This window comes from Chelonoidis abingdonii, chromosome 1 (assembly GCF_003597395.2).
Source record: "Chelonoidis abingdonii isolate Lonesome George chromosome 1, CheloAbing_2.0, whole genome shotgun sequence".
Classification (NCBI taxonomy): domain Eukaryota; kingdom Metazoa; phylum Chordata; order Testudines; family Testudinidae; genus Chelonoidis; species Chelonoidis abingdonii.
This window is the reverse complement of record NC_133769.1, coordinates 33410597-33434825: the sequence shown is the minus strand read 5'-3', so window position 1 is coordinate 33434825 and position 24229 is coordinate 33410597. Positions and strand designations below refer to the sequence as shown.

General features: G+C 40.0%; 1 protein-coding gene across 4 annotated transcripts in view; it reads left to right on the top strand.

The window, feature by feature from the left end:
• Window positions 1-24229, top strand: part of CERK (ceramide kinase) — a 66927-nt gene that overhangs the window by 19686 nt on the left and 23012 nt on the right. For all 4 annotated transcript variants that reach the window (XM_075064987.1, XM_075064983.1, XM_032768198.2 and 1 more), the window contains 3 exons: window positions 9943-10088; window positions 22350-22424; window positions 23416-23568. In XM_075064987.1, the coding sequence (XP_074921088.1) occupies window positions 9943-10088; window positions 22350-22424; window positions 23416-23568 (374 nt within the window). The remainder of the gene's footprint in view (window positions 1-9942; window positions 10089-22349; window positions 22425-23415; window positions 23569-24229) is intronic.

The following is a 24229-nucleotide window of genomic DNA, read 5'->3' as shown; positions in this document are numbered from 1 at the left end:
GTATGTCTCACTGTAGCTTTCTGTATGAAACTGTCAGCAGTTTTATTTACATCTAGTTCCCTGGTCTTGTCTTGATGCGCATTAAGGACAGCTATATTATTCAGTTGCAGCTGTCCCATTGATGACTGGAGATAATTTTTAAATCTTCTGAAGCTGGAGAATGAGTTCAGGATGATACAGGCCTGGTGCCAAGGATTCTTATAAATTTGCAGTATTCTGGAAACATAATGCTTCTAGAGTTACTGCAAATGACTCCAAGATCTCTCTTGATGGGTAACAGCTAATTTAGGCACCACCATTTTGTATGTATAGTTGGGATTAAGTTTTGCCATGTGCATTACTTTTCCTTTAAAATGGAATTTCATCTGCCATTTTGTTACCAAGTCACCCAGTTTTATATGACCCCTTTGTAACTCTTTGCAGTCTGCTTTGGACTTAATGATCTTAAGTAAATCATCTGCAAACTTTACCACCTCACTATTTACCCCTTTTTGGAGATTATTTATGAATATGGTGAACAGCACTGGGCCCAGTATAAGCCCCTGTAGGACACCAATATTTACTTTTTTCCTTCTGAAAATGGGCCATTTATTCCTGCCCTTTGTTTCCTATCTTTTAACTGGAATGCCTGATAATGCTTTCAGGGTCATCTAAAGATCCATAATTTGATATAATGACAAGTCTTTTGTTATCTTAATCACCCTGCCTCTGTTTATAAACTCCTTTCCCCAAGAGCAAAAGTTGAAGCAGCACAGAACTCATCACATTCCACATTCAAACTCTGGCTCCTGGGTGCGGAGCATCCACTATTTTTTTTTCTGCGGGTGCTTGAGCCCCAGAGCACCCATGGAATCGGTACCTATGTTTGGACCGACACTACCTGTGCCATCAGCATGCTCAGTACTGCCATGTCAGGCGTACCAATTTCTGCCACGTTCTAGGTGATGGATGAATTAGATCGCTCCCTTTGATGTCGCTCTGCCAATGTTGCCGAGTTCCTGGAGCTCTGATTAGGACATAAGAACATATGAACTGCCATACTAGGTCAGACCAAAGGTCCATCTAGCCCAGTATCCTGTCTACCAACAGAGGCCAATGCCAGGTACCCCAAAGGGAGTGAACCTAGCAGGTAATGATCAAGTGATCTCTCTCCTGCCATCCATCTCCACCCTCTGACAAACAGAGGCTAGGACACCATTCCTTAACCCATCGTGGCTAATACCATTAATGGACTGAACCTCCATGAATTTATTAGTTCCCTTTTTAAACGCTGTTATTAGTCCTAGCCTTCACAACTCTCAGATTAAGGAGTTCCACAAGTTGACTGTGCGCTGTGTAAGAGGAATTCCTTTATTGTTTTAACCTGCTGCTATTTTATTCATTTAGGTGACCCCTAGTTCTTATATTATTGGGATAAGAACATTAATTTTCCTATACTTTCTCCACATACTGCATAATTTTACTATACTTCTTCATATCTCCCATAGTCTCCTCTTTTCCAAGCTGAAAACATCCTAGCCTCTTTATCTTCCTTCATATGGGACCCTCTCTAAACTTCTAATCATTTTAGTTGCCCTTCTTTGAACCTTTCTAGTTGCAATATATTTTTTTGAGATAGCGGACGCATGTGAACGCAGTATCAGAGTGGGCATTACATGGATTTATATTAAGGCGCAATCATATATTCTCAGTCTTATTTGCTTATCCCCTTTCTAATGATTCGTAACATCCTCTTTTGTCCTTGTTGACACTCTCTGCACACTGCGTGGACATGTCATTCAGAGAATCTATCCACGTGACTCCAGATCTTTTTCCTGATTTGTGTAGTTAATTAGCCCCCATTCAGATTTGTATGTATAGTGGGTTTTATTTTTTGTCCAATGTGCAGTTTACTACATTTATCAACAGTATTTTCAGTCCATTTTGTTGCCCAATCATTAGTTTTGTGAGATCTTTTTGAAGTTTTCACTCAGTTTGCTTTGGTTCTTAACTATCTTGACGTTTAGGTATCCTCTGCAAATCTTTGCTCACCTCACTTTTTACCCCTTTCTCTAGATCAGTTATGAATAAGTTGAATAGGATTGGTCCTAGGACTGACCCTTGGGGAACACCACTAGTTATCCCTCTTCATTCTGAAAATTTACCATTAATTCCTACCCTTTGTTCCCTGTCTTTTAACCAGTTCTCAATCCATGAAAGGACCTTCCCTTTTATCCCATGACAACTTAATTTACGTAAGAGCCGTTTGTGAGGGACCTTGTCAAAGGCTTTCTGGAAATCTGACTACACTATATCCACTGGATCCCCCTTGTCCACATGTTTGTTGACCCCTTCAAAGAACTCTAATAGATTAGTAAGACATGATTTCCCTTTACAGAAACCATGTTGACTATTGCTCAACACTTTGTTTTTCTGTGCGTCTGACAATTTTATTCTTTATGATTGTTTAAACTAATTTGCCGGGTACTGACGTTAGACTTACTGGTCTGTAATTGCCGGGATCACCTGTAGAGCCCTTTTAAAATATTGGCGTTGCATTAGCTATCTTCCAGTCATTGAGTACAGAAGCCGATTTAAAGGACAGGTTACAAACCCTAGTTTATAGTTCTGCAATTTCACATTTGAGTTCTTTCAGAGTCAGAGTCATCATCCTCCCTGTCACCTGATTAATTCAAGGGGCTGCCAGTGGACCAGTATGGCTCCCAGTGTTGGCGTGTGCCCTGTGGCCAGGACGGAGGTCCTTGTCTTAGCCCCCTATTGTCCATCAATGCCCTACCCATTTCAGTTGCCTTAGACTCAGTGGGATGCTCCTCGTTCATGGAGATCCTGTTCTTCATCCCATTCAAAACCAAAATCACCTACCAGGTTGACAGTGGTGGCTTTGGATCAACCACAAGCCTGGGCATTAGCTGTCTTACTCCATATGGTGATTGAGTCCTCCCTCCCTTAGTCCTCATTGCCAGATGATGCTGAGCTGCCTGGTTTATCTTCTCCTCCTTCAGAGAATCTTAAGGTGTACAGGGACCCTTTTAGACTATGTAGCCTCATCCTTGGCATCTATGTATAGTTCTTCCAAGAAAACAGGCACAAATTTGTGGACATTTTGCAGCCCACCATCCCCGGGAGAATGACCCTCCCACTCAATCATGCACTCCTTGAGTCAGCAAGATCCCTGTGGAATACACTTGTCTCGGTACTGCTGGTGGTCAAACACATGGAAAAATGCTACTTGGTTCCCATGCAGAAATTTGAGGGGCTCTATTCCCACCTGGCCCCAAATACCTTGATCATAATGGCCATAAACAGCACCTGGCAGGATAGGTTCAAGTCTACCCCCAGGGACGGAGATTTCAAGGTGTTGGACCTTCTGGGCAGGATGATCTATACCTCATTAACCTTACAGGCCAGGATAGAAAATCAACAAGCTTTGCTGGCCAAGAATGTTTTCCTCAATTGGTCAGCCATGGCTAAATTTGAGGATGAGTTGCCCAAGGCCTTATGTGAGGAGAATAAGCCATTTGTAGTGGAAAATTGCTTGGTGGCTAAAACATTCCCACCATCCACTCTATTGCCAATACCTCAGCCAGGGCAATGGCCTGGGTGGTAACTATTATGCAGGCTTCCTGGTTGCAAAACTCTGGGATCACTCTGGATGTCCAGCAAGCCATGAAGGACTTGCCCTTTGATGGCCGAGTCTTGTTCTCAGACAAGGTTGATATGTGCATCTGAGCCTGTAGGGCCACAAGTCCGCTTGCACTCAGGTGGTCCAATGCATCAGGTTCCACCTTCACCCTCTTCAGATGTGGCTTAGGATGGTTTATTGCCTTTCTCCCTATTCTCTGGACAGGCTGCTTCACCTTCCTCCGCTAGTCGTATATTCTTTGCTCTGGTGGGACTCCCTTGGCACACATTGTATGGGAGTTGCCTTAGCTTGGCCCTCTCCGACCAAGTCAGTGGTTACTGACGGTTCCCTTCTGGTTTGGGGGGGCACATCTGGACTTGCTGAGGGTGCAAGGCCTGTGGTCGAAACAAGAAGCCTCACTCCGTATCAACATGTTGGAACTTCAGGCCTTCCACAATTCATGTCCTGCCTTCTGAAACCACATCATGATTCATGTACTCATGTAGTACATTGCGGTGGTATTGTCAGTGAACAAGCAGAGAGAGTGAGGGGACACATTCCAGGTTATTCTGCCTGGAGGTGATCAACCTGTGGCAGTTTTGCATTGAAGAAGACACCATTTGGGTAGCAGTCCATTTGTTGGAGATGCAAACTCATCTCGTGAACCATCTCAGCAAAGTTTTTTCCCTGAGCCACAAGTGCTCCCTGAAGGAGAGTGTTCTGCAGGTCATCTTTGCAACATAAGGCATCCCTGCAATCAAGCTGTTTGCGATGAGAGAAAACAGAAGTGTTGACTATTCTGCTCTCGACTGGGCCTTAGTTAGGGCTCCCTCTCTGACACCACCTGCTGCAGCTGGCAGTCAACTCTTCTGTACACCTTTCCACCTGTTCTTGTCATTTCGAAGCTCATAGTGGATCAGATCAAACTCATCCTCATGCCAACATGGCCAAGAGAGTGCTGGTTCTCAGATGTTTTTGCTCTGTCAGTTCAACCTTCCGTATTGTTTCTTCTCCGTCCTGACTTGCTCACTTAAAACCAGAGCCAAACCCTCCATCCTGCAGTCAGCTGCTGTACCTCATGGTGTGGCTTTTGCATGGAGTAAATGAAAAGGAAGAACAGTGCTTGTAAACTGTCCAACAAATCCTACTCAACAGTGGGAAGTCTTCCACTAGAATGGCCTACTTAGTGAAATGGAACAGGTTCTCAGTGTGGCCGTTGGTCCGTGGGACCCACCTGACAGAGGCCTCCATCCAGTACAATTTGGTATACCTGTTACATCTTCAGAAATCGGGCCTTGTGCTCAGTTCACCGAGAGGGCATTTGGCAGCAATATCAGTATTCTATCCCCCAATTCAAGGGAAGTCAGTTTTTTTTCCTAATACTATGGCGATGAGATTTCTGAAGGAGCTTGTCCACTTATCCCCTGGTCTGTCTATTGTGGGACCTAAACACAATTCTGGTGGCTCTGATGGGCCCTCTTTTCAAGCCCCTTGCATCCTCTCCTGTCCTGTCTCAGAAAACCACATTTCTGATAGCCATCTCTTCGGCAAGAAGTGCGCGCAAGTTGCAGGCCTTCATGGCCAAGTTGCTTTTCACACAGTTCTCCAAGGAGAAGGTAACGCTGCCACCACACCCAAAGTTTTTATCCAAGGTGGTTTCTATTTCATCTGAATTTACCTGTGTTTTTCCCTAAGCTGCAGTCTTCTCCAGAAGATCAGCACCTCCATATTCAATATCAGGCAATGTCGAGCCTTTTATCTAGACAGGACTAACTGTTGCATGTTTTATCTCGCCTGTTCGTGTCATATGTGTACCACATGAAGGGACAAGCAATCTCTGCACAGGACATCTCTAGATGGATAACATCCTGTATCAAGGCTGCATGAGAGATACCTTTCACTGCATGTCTTTCGCAGATACGGGCTCACTCCACGAGTGCACAAGTGATGTTGATTGTGACATTTCCATATTGGATGTTTGCAGGGAAGCCACATGCTTGTCCATACATACATTTATGGCTCATTATGCTATTTCTGCATCTTCCAGACTGGATGCAGGTCTTGAAAGGGCAGTCCTGTGATCCCTATTGCAGTAGACTTCGAGCCTCGCCTCCGGTTTGGTGTACTGTTTGAGTCACCTAAGTGGAATACTCATCTGCATCTACTTGAAGAAGAAACAGTTACTTACCGTAACTGTGGCTCTTTGAGATGTGATGCTGACATGCATTTCCTGACTCACCCTCCATCCCCTCTTCCTTGGAGTCTCATCTCATGGGTTTTCAGTGTGAAGGAATTGCAGGGAGGGAATTGGGGGGCACCGCTTCATATACCCAGGGAGGTGGGGAGAGGCACACGCACTGCCCCTTTACAGGTACTGCTAGGCAAAAGTCTTTGGCTCTGACACACTGGGTGTGCAGACACCTAAGTGGAATACATGTCTGCATCACATCTCGAAGAACCACACTTACAGTAAGTAACCATTTCTAGTCTCCCCCCCCCCCATTTTTATTGAATATAAAAGTGTTATAATTTAAAATGACCCAAACACTACAGTGAAAGTTACCATACAGAGGATCAGACTACCAATCGTTAACTTTTACACACAAAATTAAATACAAATGATAGAAAAGGTAATAAAAATAGAGAAGACTGAGGGAAAGAATATAGAGAAGAAAGGGAAGAGGGAAGGAGGAGTCGTAACATGACTCACCAAGATATTCCACTATATCTATAAAATCTACCCGTGTGTCAATGAACTTATCATTTTTATTACGGTTGAAGATCCTTTCCATCACTGCCATATCGGTATGCCAAGCATTGGACTGGATTTTGATTTCCAGTACTAAAGAACGTAGTCTTTTAGCCAAAAGTTGTTATAACACAGACTTTTAGCCTTTGAAGTTGTATATTTAGAAAAGGAAAGCATTAAGGAGGATAGTTTAAAATACAATCTCTTAGGCACTTTTGAAAATTTCCTCTGTAAAGTTTGACATGGATAAAAGACTCTGCTTTTCCTGTCCCTCTCTTCCACTTCCACATATTAGTGTGAACTGTGTGCATCCTATCACAAGCACGATATATTTTTAAACTTTACTACTACTACCAGTCATCACTCCTTCAGAATACTAATATATTTCTTTTGAGGAAGCCCAGAGAAATAAAACCTGGACTTTGCAGGCAAAGCCATTTTGGAGAGATGAACCAAAATATTGAATAATTTTTATGATGGCAACAGAAAAAAAATTTCAACACAACATATTTTTAAACTCCTTTTTGACTTCCCAGAAAAATTCTACTCTAGGATAAAATGAGGCCTGTTAAGTTTAGGGGAATTGTGTTTTTTGGAGAAGTTATGGAGTGGATGTTTGAAAATAGGTTTCAAATAGCTCCAAAATAAAGAGGTGAATTTACAGTTGGGCTGAAGTGCTGTTTTCATGTTTATAAGCCAGTTGGGGGGGATACATCTATTCACTTGTATAAAGGGAAACTGACTCTCTCAAAATGTAGTCTAGTATATGTTGTAAATAACACCCAGCAATCCTCATAGTGAGTTCACACCCTCCCTGAAAACATGAGGGAGTAGCAGTGACGAAATATAGTAGCTCCTAATGCGCATAAGACCTATCCTTATAGAAAATCACTCCCAATATTTTGTTCAAAGTCTTCCTTAAGAAAGAGCCAGCTATCCCTGTGTCTTTATATTCCTGAATATCTCATTTGATCTCTCTAACTTGATAGAAAATTAGATTTTTAATTGGAACTTCCTTGATTTGGCTGAGAGACAAATCTGAATTGTCTGACTAAAAGAAACAAGATTTTAAAAAAAGGCAAAAATAGTGGTCTTACAGTATTTCAGTAGATAATTCAGATACAGTGAAGGTCTGATCTTTAGAAGGAAGTGTGACAGTTATCAAGCTGACTGCACTTCTGATCCTTTTTGGTTCCCACTGCATACATGACTGCCACAAATATTTGTTTAGCTATTTAGTTAGGTTTGAAAGGAATTTTTTCTATCTGTGTCTAAGATATCTACTCATTAGATACTTCAGCATAAAAATTGTCACTGCTACCACTTCTCTCCATAATAGCCAGACCTCAGGATGCCAGTTCATAAGAAATTATTTAAAACGAGCAATAGCTCTAGATGGAAACTCTTCACTAAAGCACAATTTTTGGTACGTTGATATTTTGCTATTCACTTCCGGTTTGAGTCAAAGTATTATACCAGGAATTTCTTGGTCTCTATTATATTGGCCATGGGGATTATCCTCAGAAGGGATAGGCATCTGTTTCATCCGGACAATATTGAATTTGTACTTACTGTTAGTTGAGAGCAGGATAATATTATCTTTATATCAGTCCTACATTAATTCTAAACCAATTCTACAGCGCTGTAGATCCAATCTAGAGTTGAGGCAGGAATTTGTCAAGGGTCTGATTGGGTATAGAATATACTTAAGGAGGTGAGAAACTGGCAGCTGCCTTCTCTGTTGAGGTATAATGTAGCTCAATAATATACAACTGAGAAACTGTATCTTTCTTTTACTTTTAAAACAAGATGTTTTGGCACAGAGAGCAAGTATTGAGCAGAAGCTAACATATATTTATATGACTGTGACTCCAGTACTGGAGCAAAAATAGAGTTCTCTCAAAAGATAAATGTCACTTGTGGATTTTCTACATAGAAGTTTCTCTTAACTGCTTATTTTTCTACTCTGTGCCAAGAGTTTGATCAGTTTGATAGTGCAGCAGTTCAGTGATAACAGAATTGAAATATTTACGTGATCAACAAATAACATGAAAAAGTATATTAGTATAATAGCCTGTATGCTTTGAATAATGAGGACAAATTCTATTCTGATCTGTACTGTGAGTGCCTATTCCCAATACTGGTCTGTTTCATACAGATGGTGCAGAATGTGCAATAGGAGTATTCTGCATGAGAAATGAGTGCTGCACCTCAGAGTACACACTGAACAAACTAGAGAGTAATTGTACTAATCCACTTCTTTTCATATATTACTTTCTAATGCTTGTATGTGTATGTTGGGGACTTAATACACAATTTTCTGAAGGTTTTACTAGGCTCATTCTCATAGTGCATCCCATTAGAAGATTTTTTTAATTAACTTTCTGTGCCCTTTTAAGAGAGTGCTTTTTGTTAATATTTATGCACAGACAAGATATTATTTACCATCGTGTAATGCTTTGTTTCTGGTGCTACTCTTGGTTACAGACTTTGAGTCTATCTGTCCTGAGCTTTAGCTTTAGCTGGAGTAGCAACTATAGTTAAACTGGATTAATTTTGCAAAACAAACTGTTCTGAAGACATGTAAAACTACTTGTTGTCAGATTGTAGGATTGTAATCTTCATACATATCCAATTCTTTTATGCTTTCGTGTAACAAGACAATTTAAGGTTTCAGGATTCAGCCACTTTAGGAAGGATGAGTCACTTAAGTTAGTATGTAAGCCTTTATACTTTTGAGATTTGAGCCTCCAATTGTCTACCATTTTATAAACATACTGTAAGGTTTTAAAATGTATAAATGTTCAGTTCAGGATTCAGAGTATGTCTTTTGATAGTAATTGTGTGTGATGTAGCATATTAAGTAAAGTTGATAAAATTAATAAAAAGAATTAAATGGAATTATTGCATATTAAAGGAATACAAATATCATTTTTCTATCTGAAACTGCGTATGTTAACTTACAAATTGTTTATAAAGACAGCAACTAAAAAAGAGGGGAGGAATTTTTACTTTGTTTAATTTTGTGTTTGAGGGCTCTGTGTACATTCTGTTTCAGTGTTTTACTTGTATAGTTAGTTTCCACTAATGTTTGTGTTTGTGTTCACAAAGCAACAGGGGAAAGAAAAAGCACATTTGAAAAACAGGAGAAAATTGTTGTAAAGTTACAAAATGAGGCAGGGGGACTCCTGTAGTTCCTGCAGCTACACCTCTACCCTGATATAACGTGACCCAATATAACACACATTTGGATATAATGCGGTAAAACAGTGCTCTGAAGGGGCGGGGCTGCGCATTCTGGTGGATCAAAGCAAGTTCAATATAATGCGGTTTCACCTATAACGTAGTAAGATTTTTTTTGGTTCCTGAGGACAGTGTTATATCGAGGTAGAGGTATATCTTGTTTTTTGTTTTAAATATAATATTTTAAGTTGACTGTGTCCCTTTTTTATAAATCATAAAGGTGAATAGGGAGAACAAAGGGATGACTGTAAGTGGTGGCTGCACTAATTGGAACATTTAATGTGTTTATTGACTGTTAGCATGCATTCTAACTTGTGTTTTCTGGCAGTATTGTTTGTGTTGGTGGGGACGGAATGTTCAGTGAAGTGATGCATGGTCTAATTGGAAGAATACAGAAGGATTCTGGCATAGATCAAAATAATCCCAAAGCACCATTAGTCCAGTGCAATATGAGGATTGGCATAATCCCTGCTGGTAAGAATAAAAAAGGGTTAACTTTCAGTTTACTTTATTTATTAATGTGGTAACTTTTTGTAGTTAGGCCTGCCTGTAGAATAAAATGTAAACTGTAATGCTCCCTAAAACTATTGGTGGACCAGCATAAATAGTGATGGCTGCAATGTCCTTGTTTGTGGGAGAGGGAATTTAGATGAAGGGGAGGAATCAAAAATTAAAGTATATGATAAAATTATTATTATTTAACTGCTTTTTTGTTTAGTGTTCTGGGGCTTATATATGCTAATAAAAATGTTTATAAAAAAGGAATGGTGAGGGGAAATTATAAATTTGCACTAACAAACATTAACTGAAATCATTATCAGTTGAAACCCATTGAGTCGAGCCTATACACTTTATTCTATACAGTGAAAGGATCCCAATATTCTATATCTGTTTTCATTATTGGCCAACTGTGCAAGTGTTGAAATCCCTTTTGTAGGATTGAAACACAGCCTCTCCTTCTCCCTCAGTGTTTCTGTCACAAGAAGTATAGAACCACTGGGGAGCTGGTCCACAGATTCCAGAGACAGGTCCATATTATGTTCTTCTTGATGCTCTGTAGTCACAAGGCCTGCAGAAGCCCTGCTGCTAGCTTCCTTCTGTATCTCAATGAGGTGCTGGTCCATTCCAATTCACTATGATAGCCACCCTTTTTGGGCTAATTCTGACCACTGCTAGTGAGAAGCATTGTTCAAAACTCTTCCCTAAGTGAAGTTCTTTGACAAAGTAGATTTAACTGCAAAAACTAATCTAAAGAGTGTCTTTGGCACTTGAAAATTAATGACCCATGTAGCCAAAAAAGGAGATCCCTAAGGCTCCATTCAAAATGTGGTCTGGGCTAGAGGGAGGGCTCCCCCTTCCAATAGTGGAGTTAATAGTAATAATACTCCGAGGTATCTCCAGAACCACAGATGAGTGTGGGCATACAATTGTTCAGGTAAGGCACAGAATTATTCTGTGTGTTGACAGTCACATGACTGCCTTTGAGTGGGGGTACGTCTTCACTTCCGGCCGTATCGGCAGGTAGCAATCGATTTCTCGGGGATCGATTATATTGCGTCTCATCTAGACACGATATATCGATCCCTGAACGCGCTCCTGTCGACTCCGGAACTCCACCAACGCGAACGGCGGTAGCGGAGTCGACAGGGGGAGCCGCGGACGTCGATCCTGCGCCGTGAGGATGGTAGGTAACTCAATCTAAGATACTTTGACTTCAGCTACGTTATTCACGCAACTTCAGCTACGTGATCTTAGATCAATCCCGTCCCCTAGTGTAGACCAGCCCTAAATGACTAAAATTTGAAATTAGTAGCGATGAGAGACAAAACACTGAGTGTGCTGATGACAAATAATGAAAAATTCTGAAATTTAGTATTTTTAGTGCACACATATTAAATTTCCCAATTTACTATTTTAATTGTTAAATGTACCCAACTCTCACTACTGTTCATTTAGTCATATAGTCTAGTCAGTAAAACAAAGGTACTGTATATCAGATGTGTTTTATATAAATCACTCTTCTGAGAGATTTGCATGTGCTTCTATTAATATTAATGAAGAAACACACTTGAATCCATTTGCAACTCAATTAAACCTATAGGAACAAAATCAGGATTGCTTTCTCACTTAACTCTTTTTCTGCTTGGGCAAAATTTCCATTGACTTCAGTAAAGGTTTTTTTGTCTGAGTAAAGTGTTCTGTGTTTGACATATGCTCACCTGAAAACATTCATCTATTTATGGTGTTAGTGACCTAAAGAAGGTGCAGGAAAAAAGCATAACTCTAATGTTTAGGTATGGCACAGATTTTGGGAAGAGGAATAGGTTAAAAGGGAGTTGAAATGCTTTTGCTTTTGTAGTGTATCAGTTTGTCACTATCTGACATTTGTTAAATGTACATATTTGGGGTTATTGTTTTTAAAACAGACAGGAAAAACGATCTTCACTGATGTAAAAACAGTATTAAACTTTTTAATTTCTTGTACAATTCTTTATAGTCTGTTATAAATGAGTTTTGCTTTTTGCATTCATTTTGTCCACTGTACAGCTGTTTGCTGTATGTGAATTTACATTGTATTCTTGTCTTCTGTTTTGCAATTATATTAAACACGTTCTGTTAACAGAGTCATAATTTTACTTTTGGTTCTGAATAGTGATTTTAAAAAATATATTTAATGAATATGATTAAGCAAGTTAACCTCTAAATTATATTACACGCTGTTCTGGAGAACAAACTTAAAATATAAATCCATATATATATATATATATATATATATATATATATAATAGTTGGCTACGTATGTGTGGTTTTTTTGTTTTGGTTTTTTAATGTTAGAAATAAGAGGGGGAAAGGCAAGGAGTCTTTTTTGGTTAATGTTTTATTACTAAATAAAGATAGGAAATTGGTAAAAGGGTACGTATGTATAGTGTGTACATTCATATTTTCAGTAATTTATATCAATCTATGCACTGTACAAATCTTAAGGCTCAATTTCAGGTCCTCTTAAGTCATAGGGACTGGATGGCCACGTGTGAAACAGTCACTGACATATTTGAGGAAAAGTTGCAAGAATTCTCCCCTAACCCCTGGCGAACCCCCTCACAGCGGTAGTGCTAGTGCTCACCTGAGTGCAGTGTCTGTTAGGTTAGAGTTTTTGTAGTGCTGTCTTCCACTGGTGGGACAAAAATATTATACGTTATCATATTGGAAATGGAAATCTACAGAGTGCATGTAGCTATTCATTTTTACTTTTACATATTAGTAGACAAAAGTATTGAATTTTTATACTCAACAGTTCTCAGTTCAATTAACTCAAAAGCATTATCTGTCAGAAGGTGTTTTGGGGGCAAGTGAGGGGAGAAATAAAATGTTGAAAGTGGCAGGCAAAGGCAAACTGTCTAGCGTCTGCTACTTTTTGAGGGGCCGTGAGACTATGGAGAGGTGAGAGAAATGCAACAAAGTTCTAAGCAAACAGCTTTTGGGGCAGCTAAGCAGTACCATCTACCTCTGGAGGAATAGAGCTTTGTCTCTGTAGCCTGCAGCATGTCACAAGTGCCACGTGGAAGATGCAGGAGCAATGTGTCGATCAGGAGACAGAGGAATTTCCACTCCCCACCCCCTTCAAATACATGGGGCAGCAGGTCAAATTAAATATTCTGGTGGGATGGATATGGCCCTCAGACCACAGTTGGCCATTCTTTATTTTAGATCCGGTGGTTGATGGGGGGAGGTGGGGCGGGCCTTGAGATGGAGACACTGCAAGTGGTCTGAGTGCACATTGATTAATCGGGGCCTCTTCACCCACTCACAGTTTTCAAAGTAGACTGCTAAGATGGAGCATTCATTTGTGAAAAGTCAACCTGAATACTTAGTACCAGGCAGGTTGTGTTTAGAGGTGAGCCCAAAGGGGACTGCAGCATGAAAACGTTTGGGAAACTGTTGTGTTTAGTGTATTAACTTGTGTATAGCGTATTTTGTGTTGTTTCCCTTGTATTGTGGGACAAAAGGGAAATTTTATAATATAGTCTGTCATGCTATGCTAAATTTCCAATTAATAATAAGTAGGGCTGTCGATTAATCGCAGTTAACTCACGTGATTAACTCAAATTAATTGCAATTAAAAATTAGTAGCGATTAATTGCAGTTTTAATTGCACTGTTAAAGAGTAGAATAGCAATTGAAATTGGTTACATTTTTGGATGTTTTTTCTACATTTTCAAATATATTGATTTCACTTACAATATAATACAAAGTGTACAGTGCTCACTGTATATTATTTTGATTACAAATATTTGTAATGTAAAAATGAAAAAAGAAATGGTTTTTCAATTCACCTCATAAGTACTGTAATGCAGTCTCTTTATTGTGAAAGTGCAATTTACAAATGTAGATTTTTTTGTTAGACAACCGCATTTAAAAAACAAAACAATGTAAAACTTTAGAGCTTACAAGTCCACTCAGTCCTAGTTCTATATAATATAAACTGAGCACTATACACTTTGTATTGTGTTCTGTAACTGAAATCAATATATTTGAAAATGTAGAAAACAGCCAAAAATATTTAAATAAATTGTATACTATTATTTTTTAATCGCTTGACAGCCCAATAGTAAGAGAGAGTGTGCAATTAAAGTTTGTTAGAAATTCAGAATATACCCCAGAGTTGAAACAAACTGTTTAAGAGCAGATAAAAGTAAGATGATGCATTTGTAGCAGGAACGTTTATTCTTTTGTTCTTAGTTTCAACAGAGTTAAAATAAGTGTTCTCACTACTTACAAACCTTTTATTTTCCCTTCCTTCCTTCTTACAGCTTTCATTTAAAATGTCCCATTCCAACTTAAATGGGTGTTGCTTTTGAAAAAAGTTTTTTCTATCTCATGAAATTCAAGCTTCTTGCCTTCAAAACTCCTCAGAACTTTTTACCTATATCTTTGCCCATCATTCTCTTCTCCCTTGTGACCACATTATTTTTTTTTTCTTCTTCTTCTTCACCTATACAGGACATGCCCCTGTGTGTGCACATAGAAAACAGCAGAAAGTGCTGTGATGATAGCTGTGATGATGATACCCTTAAGGAGGAAGTCAGTAAGGAAAATGTAATAGGAAGGAGGGTAAAATGTTCAAGAAAACTGGGGATAGTGTAATAGAGAGTACCAGTGAAGCAAGGAAGGAAAAAGCTACTGCTCGGCTCACATGAATCAGCTGATTTTTGTCTCATAATGCTGGAGTCTATTTCACTGTCTTAGGAGTGTTCCAGCACTAGTAACAACTTGTCAAAAGACTTTTATTTTGCCATGCAGTAACAATGGATCAACTGGTCTGTAAAACTTCTCTTGAAACACGGGTTTGCCTTCTGCGAGTGTCAAATGGACTGGAAGAAAGCAAGCATAGCACTACTTTGGTGTGTCACTATGTTCCGAGAGAAGTAGTATGAGTTCTTCTATGCCACCAGAAAATGGTTTCCAAAGAATGCATCCAATCTCGCTTATTAACTCTTCAGATTGAAAAGTAATTTAAAAAAGGGCTGTGGTGTCCACTATCTGTCTTAAAACACGTGTGTAGGTGCATGAAAGGGAAAATGTTTAGCTTCTTTCTTTAATTGCATTGTATTCTGTTTAATGCAGTGGTATCCTGTGGTGTCTCTTCACCTCAGACTGGTAAATCTTTTTCTCATCAATTTTTCCCTTGGATGTGCAGTATGAATTCTATCCACATTCCAAATCTATGACTTGTATGTCATGACCAGTTCTTCCATGTAAACACTTTACAGTCAAGATAATTTTCCCTTTGAATTATTGTACATTTGATTGGAAAAATTCAGGAAAACAATTATATAGAATCAAGGACTTGGGCAGCTGTTTTGAGTAAATGAGTTAGCAACTTCCATTCAAGAATAAGCGTAATTAATATTAACGCAAATTGGTCATGCCAAATCATTCCCTCATCCTGAAATCTTTCCACAGCCAAAACTCCCAGTGACTGTTTAGAGTCAGAGCACACAATGACTTCAGACTTGGTCTTTAACCATATACACTATACTCTGATATCTGAGCCTTCCACCTTATTGCAGTCTCTTCCTTGTCCTGTGTGCATTTCATGATGTGGGACAAGGAAGGGACTCAGATAATGAGGCAGTTTAGCTAATAGACTAGAGCTTCCCTAGCCAGGACTGCAACGTGGAGGATGGGGCCTTTCCTTCCTGCTGTTGTGGGGCTTGTACACCAGCACAGGGATTCCTCTGCAACCTCCTGCCATGGGAGCAATTGAGCAGTATCATAACAGAGAGCTATAGAAGAGTCGCTGTGCTGCTGTGGGGCTGCTGTCCCCCAGTCCCTGCAGATGGAAGGTGCAAGGGGCAGAGCAGGATCCTGGGGGGAGGGTGCCTCTTTTCTGCCTCATACCTTGCCCCTACATGGAGCCGAGCAGCAAGCTGCCTGTAGCCCTGCTGTCATAGGAGTGAGTGAATGGGGAAGAGTAGAGACCTGCATCTGAGGCTGCCAGGAGAAGAGAGTGAGACAGAACAAGCCCCTGGTCCATGGGAGGCCACCCTGCTGCTAAATGGATCCTGCCCCCTCAATTATCTGAACTCCTAATTACCCAAATCAAATCTGTGTTGCTTGTGCTATTTGGATAAGCAGTGGTATACTGTGCCATGTGAGCCTTGGATCACTGAAGTCCTATGCCTATAAAATTGCTGTGGAGCACCTTTTCATACAGGTGGCCAGTTGTAGCACCCTGATCCATCCATAACCACCAGTAACTGTTTGGGGCTAGGCACATGTGGTGAACAGTCATTCCCTCTCAAGACAGTTTACATATATTATGAGCACCACTAGATCAACCCTCTGCAGCTACTTGGCTCAGGACAGATTGTCAGAACATAGGGAAAATACCCTCAAATTCACCAAGCCAGTAATAAGAGTATTCCTGAACCACTACTCTAGTTTCACCATTAAATAAAGGCCCCTGTTTATCACGCAGGCAAACTGGACTTTATGATGTAAGATTATTAAAATAAAGAACACCTCATATTATGTTCTTCCAGTTCCAAAGGACCAGTCAGTTACCCCAGGTGATCAGATACTTTTATTTTACCCAAAAAATGGTGTTAGCCAATCCTTAGTAAACTAACTAAAGATTTATTACTTTTAAAAAAGAAGAGAGTTAAGAAATTAAAGCAAATAATATACATTACAGGTGAATTAGAGCTTGTAGTCCAAATAAGAGCATAGATGTACAGTCTTTGCATAAGTCCTCAGGGCTTCCGAAAAATGAATTCTGGGGATCTCTGTCTGTACGCTTAGACCTCCCCCCACTGCTCGGCCAGAGTTCAGGCAGTCCAGAAATGAATCAGAGAGCAGGATCATTCCTGTGGTCCAGTAATTGTAATTGGAAGCAGCTCAGTGAGGGTTACTGGCGCAGCATAGATAATGCAGACAGTTTGAGTCTCCGGTGTTAAGCCAAGGACCCTTGGTTTGAAGTTAACTACCTACTTTCCATGCATACACAAATAATTCAGTTATGCTAGCCATTCATTAAAACATGGACAGATAAATGAAGACAATACAGGAAATATTCTTTAGTTCCATGCAGTATGTACACATCTTTGATCTTAAGGCTCAATATGTACAGGATATAGACAGATGTAACATACAAACACTATTTTCCTTATCTGAGCTGGTTTATCAGCATCACAATACCCTCTTGGAATGATGTGAAGAATTATTAAAGAAGTGGGATATCCATTTGCTGTATCATGTTTTGTTTCTCTGGGATGGCTATACTCTAGTACCTGAAAGCATCAAATTAGTAGTGCTTCACGCTGCTGTTTACTGTTCAGACCTTATGTGATTGACTGACTGTTGGAGTTGCATCTGCTTGGACCAGGACTGAATATGGAACTAAGTTTCTATTCAGCTACTGCAAAATCCCTGACCTAGATGAAGGCACAAAGGCTAAGTGACAAACAAGGCATTCACACCTGAATGCACAGATATTAACTAAGAGGATAACTAGAGGGTCATCTGCTTTCTTCCCTAACTAAGCCAAGATATGACAGAGTTCATGCATGCATCAGAGCATTCCACAGACTGCAGGCAAAATGAAATAGAAAGATTTGGTGTAACATTTCAACATGCCCAATCTATGAACAGCTATTGCTACTGCAAATTTGGCTCCTTACCATGTCATCCATCATGTTTGTCACCACCCTAAAAGAGAAATTGGAGTCCTGTATGCTGTGCAGAACCACTTGCTCTTGACAGCGTGTCCTGAACTTTGTTCTGGTCTCACAGAAAAGTCCCTCCATCACACTTACTATTTCCTTTGGAGTGTGATTCCATTATGTTTGTTTGCCTCCTGCTTCTGTCAGGGCCTTACTCCTTAAAACCTCTTGATAACTGTGATCGGCATCTGCAAAATGTTCATATGAGATGGAGCAGCCTCCTCTCTTGTGTCTTTAAGTGGAAGTGGTGATGACAGTCTCCTGGACAGTGAGATAGAGGGAAGGATTTTCCCTGCCACCGTCTACCAGCATGTATGCACTGATTTCCTCTGAAGTGAGAAGAAGAATGGAGAGTAGATTTGAAATCAGTGAATCATTCATCCTTTGGCATGTTTCTCAGAGTCTGAATTGGCCTTGTAAAAATGAAGTGGTCTGACTTGGTGTCTGTCCAATATGTCTTTGGTGTATCTGAAAACAGGCAGGTGGACAAAGGAGTTTTTCAAGGCTTATGCTGTCAATTTGTGGGGGGGGGGGGTGAGGAGAAGGGCCCACAGACCCTTAGCAAATCTCACCTAGGTGTTGGCTCCTGGCATGATCTTTTCTTTGACTTGACTAATGTAACCTTCCTTGACCTTCCTCCACACATATTCCTAACCCTTGTTTGGGCTCCCATAGGCAAGTTTCCTCCTGCTCAGTCTACATTAAAAGCTGATTCTTCACCTGAAGGCAAATAATCACAGTATTTTATAATCTAAAATCGGATGTATGTTATACGTCCTTTATATTATGGTTTTAAATTAATCCTGTTAAATACTTCAAACAGCATAAAATAGATTTCCCTGATTGAAGAGATTTTTTTATGCTTTTCTCTTCTAATGTTAAATGTGTTTGGTATGTTAAATATCTATGCATGTACATAAGAAAGGCCAAAAATTAAAGGGATGCTGTCACATAAAAAAATCATTCTGAATAAAACTTCCATATCTGTGCTGCAGCGAACACCTCTAGTTATTAAAGATGAAAAAATCAAACGTACTCCTTACTGTGTGTGCTGGGTTTCTTTGCATTAATGAGAAGACTGAAAATAAACTTGAGTCAATTTCATTTCTTTACACTTTGCTTTTCTAGTCAACTTCACTTGCAGGCTTATATGTGTTTGTACAATGCTGAAGTGTTTGAGTTTTAAACACTACCCGGGCTTACTTTTTTAAAAAAAAAATGGTCCTATTGGAATCTTAAAAATGCATGAAAACCAATCGCTTGGGCTTAGATTTTGTAAGCATTTGTTCTTACAAAACCTAAATATTTAGCAAAATTTCACTATATCCCTTCAAAATAGCAAAACCCCTTTACACAAATTATTCTCTCCCCCCCCTTCCGTTGCTCCCCCCCCCTCAGCCTCTGTAGAGACAAAAGTCAAATAAAAATTATTTGCTCTGCTATAAAGAGCAAAATTTAGTTTTAACAATTGTAGTGGTTCTCAGGGTATCCAGAACTGAGAGTCACTGTGTTACCCACTGCCTTGAGTATGAGAGTGTCTTGCCTCTCCTTGGCTGGGTGTCAATTCCCTAATGCCACCAGCTTTTCAGCCACTCAAGCACTTTCCTTCAGGCTGTGCCAGCCGCGACTTCACTTTACAGACTGACAATAGGTGCACCCTGTGTCCATTTGAATTGTTTCCCTGTGATATCTAGCCCTGGACACAGGCTTCTAACAGAAATTCCAGATCCTCTTTCCTGCAGAGGAGCAGTTTACCAGTTTTATCTTAATCCACGGCCCCGATTAACGCACAGCATTTGTAAGGTTTATTTAAGAATAAAGATTCTGCTAGAAGCAAGAGAGAGTGATGCAAACAGATTATTACAATACAAAATAATAAAACATGAACCTGAGCCTACACTTAATAGTCACCTTCATTATCTAAAAGGTAGAAGTCTGTCCTATTTCCCCCTCTCCACCCCGAAGTTCAGTCTGTGGCTGGCTTCACATGAACCAAGATCCAGGTTTTCATGAGAATACCTTGTCTAGATGTCTCCACAGCAAAAGGATTCAGGGTACCTTCCCTTCCTCTGTGTTTGTTTTATTTCTGTTCATAGACAGGGTGAACCCCTGTCTTGCTATAATGTTCCTTTTTAACCCTCAAGAGGTTTTGATTGTTTGCCATTGCCTCTGATTGTTCTCCATTGTAAGTCTTGGGGTTTAACAAGGCCAAACAATCGAGCCTTGTATTGTATCACCAGCAAAATAGGCAGGGTGGCAACTCCCTCCTGTTTGAATGGGCAATCAACAACACACATTATCCCCTGGTGACTAATTTTTACTCCAAGTCCATAAAGCATGTTTTTAACATAAGTACATTAGTCCTTAAATATTACTTGTACATAAACCTCACGATTATGAATCTTGACAAGTTGTGAGTTTTCTATGGATATCTTACACAGGTAAATATCCTGTAAGATGTGTTTGGTATAGTGAGTTTGTCAGGTCTGAGGTGAGAGTTGTTTGCAAAGAACAGGGAGGAGCTTTTACCCATGAACCTCTGTCTCATAACTTTTTTCCAACGTGTTGGGTTTATCACAAGCTGTTCCTCTTCCAAACAAAAATATGTATTAATAATAAATATGCTACTTTAATACAAAGGCATAGGTATATCTAGTAGTTTTTAGAGTTTTTGTTGTATCTTTACTCCAGACAAACATTTGTGCAATCCAGATGCTTAGATAAAGTTACTGACTAATTTATACTGAGTCTAGAAACTGGTAATTTTGTACTGTGGTAACAATTTTTTAAGTAGGAAAGAAGGGATTTTTGTACAGAAAAAAATAAGATTGCAAGTATTTTCTTTAAGGACCTGATCAAATTCATGGGTGTAAATATAAGTAACCTAAATGTATTTAGTATATATTCAAGGTCTTTCCACGGTCTGTTTGCCCCACATCCAACCTGCCCTTTCAAACAAAATTGAGGGTTGAGGGAATAGGAGGATGATGCATGCAGTAGTAGTTCATGTGTTAGGGTGTGTCTACACTAAAAACTTAAGTTGACCTATATTAGATTGACTTACAGCCCCCACAGCAATTACTGCAGTAGTGCATGTCCACACAATGCTCCTTGGAGCGGTGGTGTGCGCCATCAGCAGGAGTGCTTCCACTGACCTAAGAGGCGCAGCGTGAGGAGCTGAGAGCCAGCTCCCTCCTGGTAGCCTGGCTGCCCCACAGGCTCCTGGGCTTTAGGCGAGCTGCCCCCTCGTCTCCCCTTTCCCCCCGGGAGTGGGGAGAAGCTGCCCAGGACTTCTCACTTCTCTGCCGTGAGTGGGGGAAGCTGTCTGGGGCTTTTAGTCTTCCCATTCTCCACTGGGAGTGAGGGAAGACACCTGGGGCTTCTGCCTCCCTGTTCTCTGCTGGGAGCAGGGGAAGTCACCCAGGGCTTCTTGCCCCCTAGAGAGCAGGGTCTGGGCCCCTGGGCTTCTCTCCCTGGCTCCCAGCCAGGAGCAGGGTCTAGTCTCACCCAGTTCCCAGCTGGGAGTGGGGTCCAGCCAATCTGGCTCCTCGCCTCAGTTCCAAGCCAGGAGCATGGTCCAGCTGCCTGGGATTCTTTCCCTATCTCCCAGCCAGGAGTGGGGACTAGCTGCTCACAGTTCCCAGTCAGGAGCAGGATGCATTTTTGCCCCAGCTCCTAGCTGGAAGCACGGTCCAGTCACCCAGCTCTCCAGTGAAGCGAGGGGGCAGCTGGGCTATAGCTGCCCAGCCTTGTCAGTTTCACAGCTCTGCTGGACAAGAGCGCTAACAGCGATGTAAGTAACACAGTGTTCACACAGACACTGCGTCACCCTAACTACACTGACGTAAACCCAATGCCTCTCGTGGAAGTGGAATTATTATGTCGGTGTAGTAGGGCGCTTACATCGGCAGGACAAGGCTGTAGTGTAGACGCTTACATAATTAAGTCAAGTTAAGCTGCCTCACATCGATCTAACTCTGTATTATAGATCAGGCCTTAGTGATGAAAAAGCATTACCTAAAGGTGAATCCCTATGTCCTAAGGAATTGTGCCCTAAGGCTGTGAATTGACTATTATGGAGTGGGTTGCTTTGTCTATTTTTTTAATGAGGTTCCAGTGAGCAGGAATTTCTGAACTTGGGGTGCAAAGTGGCAGCAGCTGCCACTCCTGTTCATAGGCTGAGATAAGGCTGTGCCATTGTCCTTTCACTGAGGTAGGAGCTGATTCTGTCTCCCCAGATCCAGCATTCTTCAGTGGAAGTATGTGGACTATGTTCAGAGAGGAGTAAATTTCACTTAGAGAGGAAATCAATGTTTTAATTTAGATCACATTATTTTTTATAATTTTCATATCCATATTATTGCTTGGTTTTATTCTGTTTCTGCATTTAAGAAAAGAGAATAAAAAGCAATGAAAGGATATAATGTCTTTATCTGAATGGCCACATGTATAGAGCAGTATTCTCTCTATTATTAAAATATGAAAAATTAAAAGCATTCCTTTTTTACAGGTTCAACAGACTGCATATGCTATGCAACAGTTGGTGTCACTGATCCAGTAACATCAGCACTACATATTATTGTAGGTAGGTATTCAGCTTACAGGTCATTACCTTCTTTTCAAGACCTTAACATATCCAGAATGATCCTAATTTCTGTTGTGTAAAAATATAGCTTGATTGTAATAAATAAATAGATAAATAAAGTGTGAGATGTTTGGTAGTGATATATATGATGCTAAAGAGAGCTGAATTCAGACTGGATGAACATTTTTGTTTTAACCCACTGTTTTCAGGTGATTGTAACTTTCTGAGACTTTAACTTTTGGTATATATGTTTTTGCGGATTTTGTCTGGCATACACAGAGCAATACGCAGTAGTAGACTATGATTTAAAGTTGTAGAAAATGTTATGGTATATTTTAAACAAGAAATAAATTATTATGTACTTTAAAACTATTGTAATGCAGAAGTATAAAGAGCAACTTTAAGATTTTGCATGCAACCTTAATTTCAGCATTTCCTGGCTTTCAAAAGCTTAACTGTTGTAATCCTAATACCCAATCTGGCAAAGATTTATGCAAATACTTAACTTCATGCACTGTGAGTAGTCCCACTGAAGTGAGCATAAAGCGAAGCACCTATGAACATCTTTGCAGGATTGGGGCCCTCATGTGTTCTGGACATAGTGTTTAGCCCAGAATATTAAATGTAGGTGTACATTTGTATTTTTTAAATATTGCTTTTTTTTTGTTTATGGTGAAATATAGAATTAGCCCAAATACATCACATTAAGCACCTTCAAAAATGGTAGGATTCAGCAAGATACTGCTGTTGTCTCTTCCACCCCACTCCAGTGTCTCCCATTGGTACACTGGCCGCCTTGTGTCTTCATTATTTTTTCTCATTTAACAATATATGGCATTGTTAGCCTTGCAGAATGTTTCTCTTTTTCTCTGTTGCATGTTTTATAAGGTTGCTCTCAATTGGAAAAAAAAAGTTTAATATTAAAAATTAGTAGCAGATTTGAAACAAATAAACTTTTAACTGAGATAAAACCTGGAATTTCTGTTAACAGGTGATTCTCAGCCTCTGGATGTCTCCTCCATACATCACAACAACACATTTCTTAAGTACTCTGTGTCACTATTGGGTTATGGTTTTTATGGCGATATACTAAAAGACAGTGAAAAGAAGCGGTGGATGGGTACGATCAGATATGACTTTTCCGGTAACTTTTGTGTAATTACTACATCCTTACGTAGAAAATCTAAAACTAATGGCGTGCTGGATAATATCTCTCTACGTAAACTTCTGTGAAGCTTTTCAAAAATAAGAGCCAGACTGAATCAGACGGAAATTCCCTAGGGCAGCACCAAGCCCATTGGATCTCATTAATAGTCTAGCCTATTGCATGCTTAGCACATCATAACATGGAGGCATCTTAAATAGCTCCAAAATGAAGGTTATGCTGAGTTTTTGGTTTAACTCTGGGCTTCAGTCTCTTTATTTCTTAATATTTTACCTATGATGATAAATGTGTGTTTCAAATAACCAAAACTGTGGACAACTTACTTTGATTATACCAATTTAATTTCCTGGAAAGTTATAAATTAATATTTTCAATATTTTGGGAGCTGGAAAGAGTTTAAAATGACTTGGTTTTTGAAATGTTACAACTGGTGTCTAATCTGTTTTTCAGACTATTGTGATTAACAAGTGGCTTTGTTTTAACACCTGAAGTTGCATATAGATATAGTTCTTCTTCAAGTGGTGGTCCCTGTTGTATTCCACTGTGGGTTACACATGTGTGCCATGTACCTGGAGTTAGAGAAATTGAAAATAGTATCCATTGGTCTGTGCAAGGGGGCATGTACAAGGGGGGACAAGCA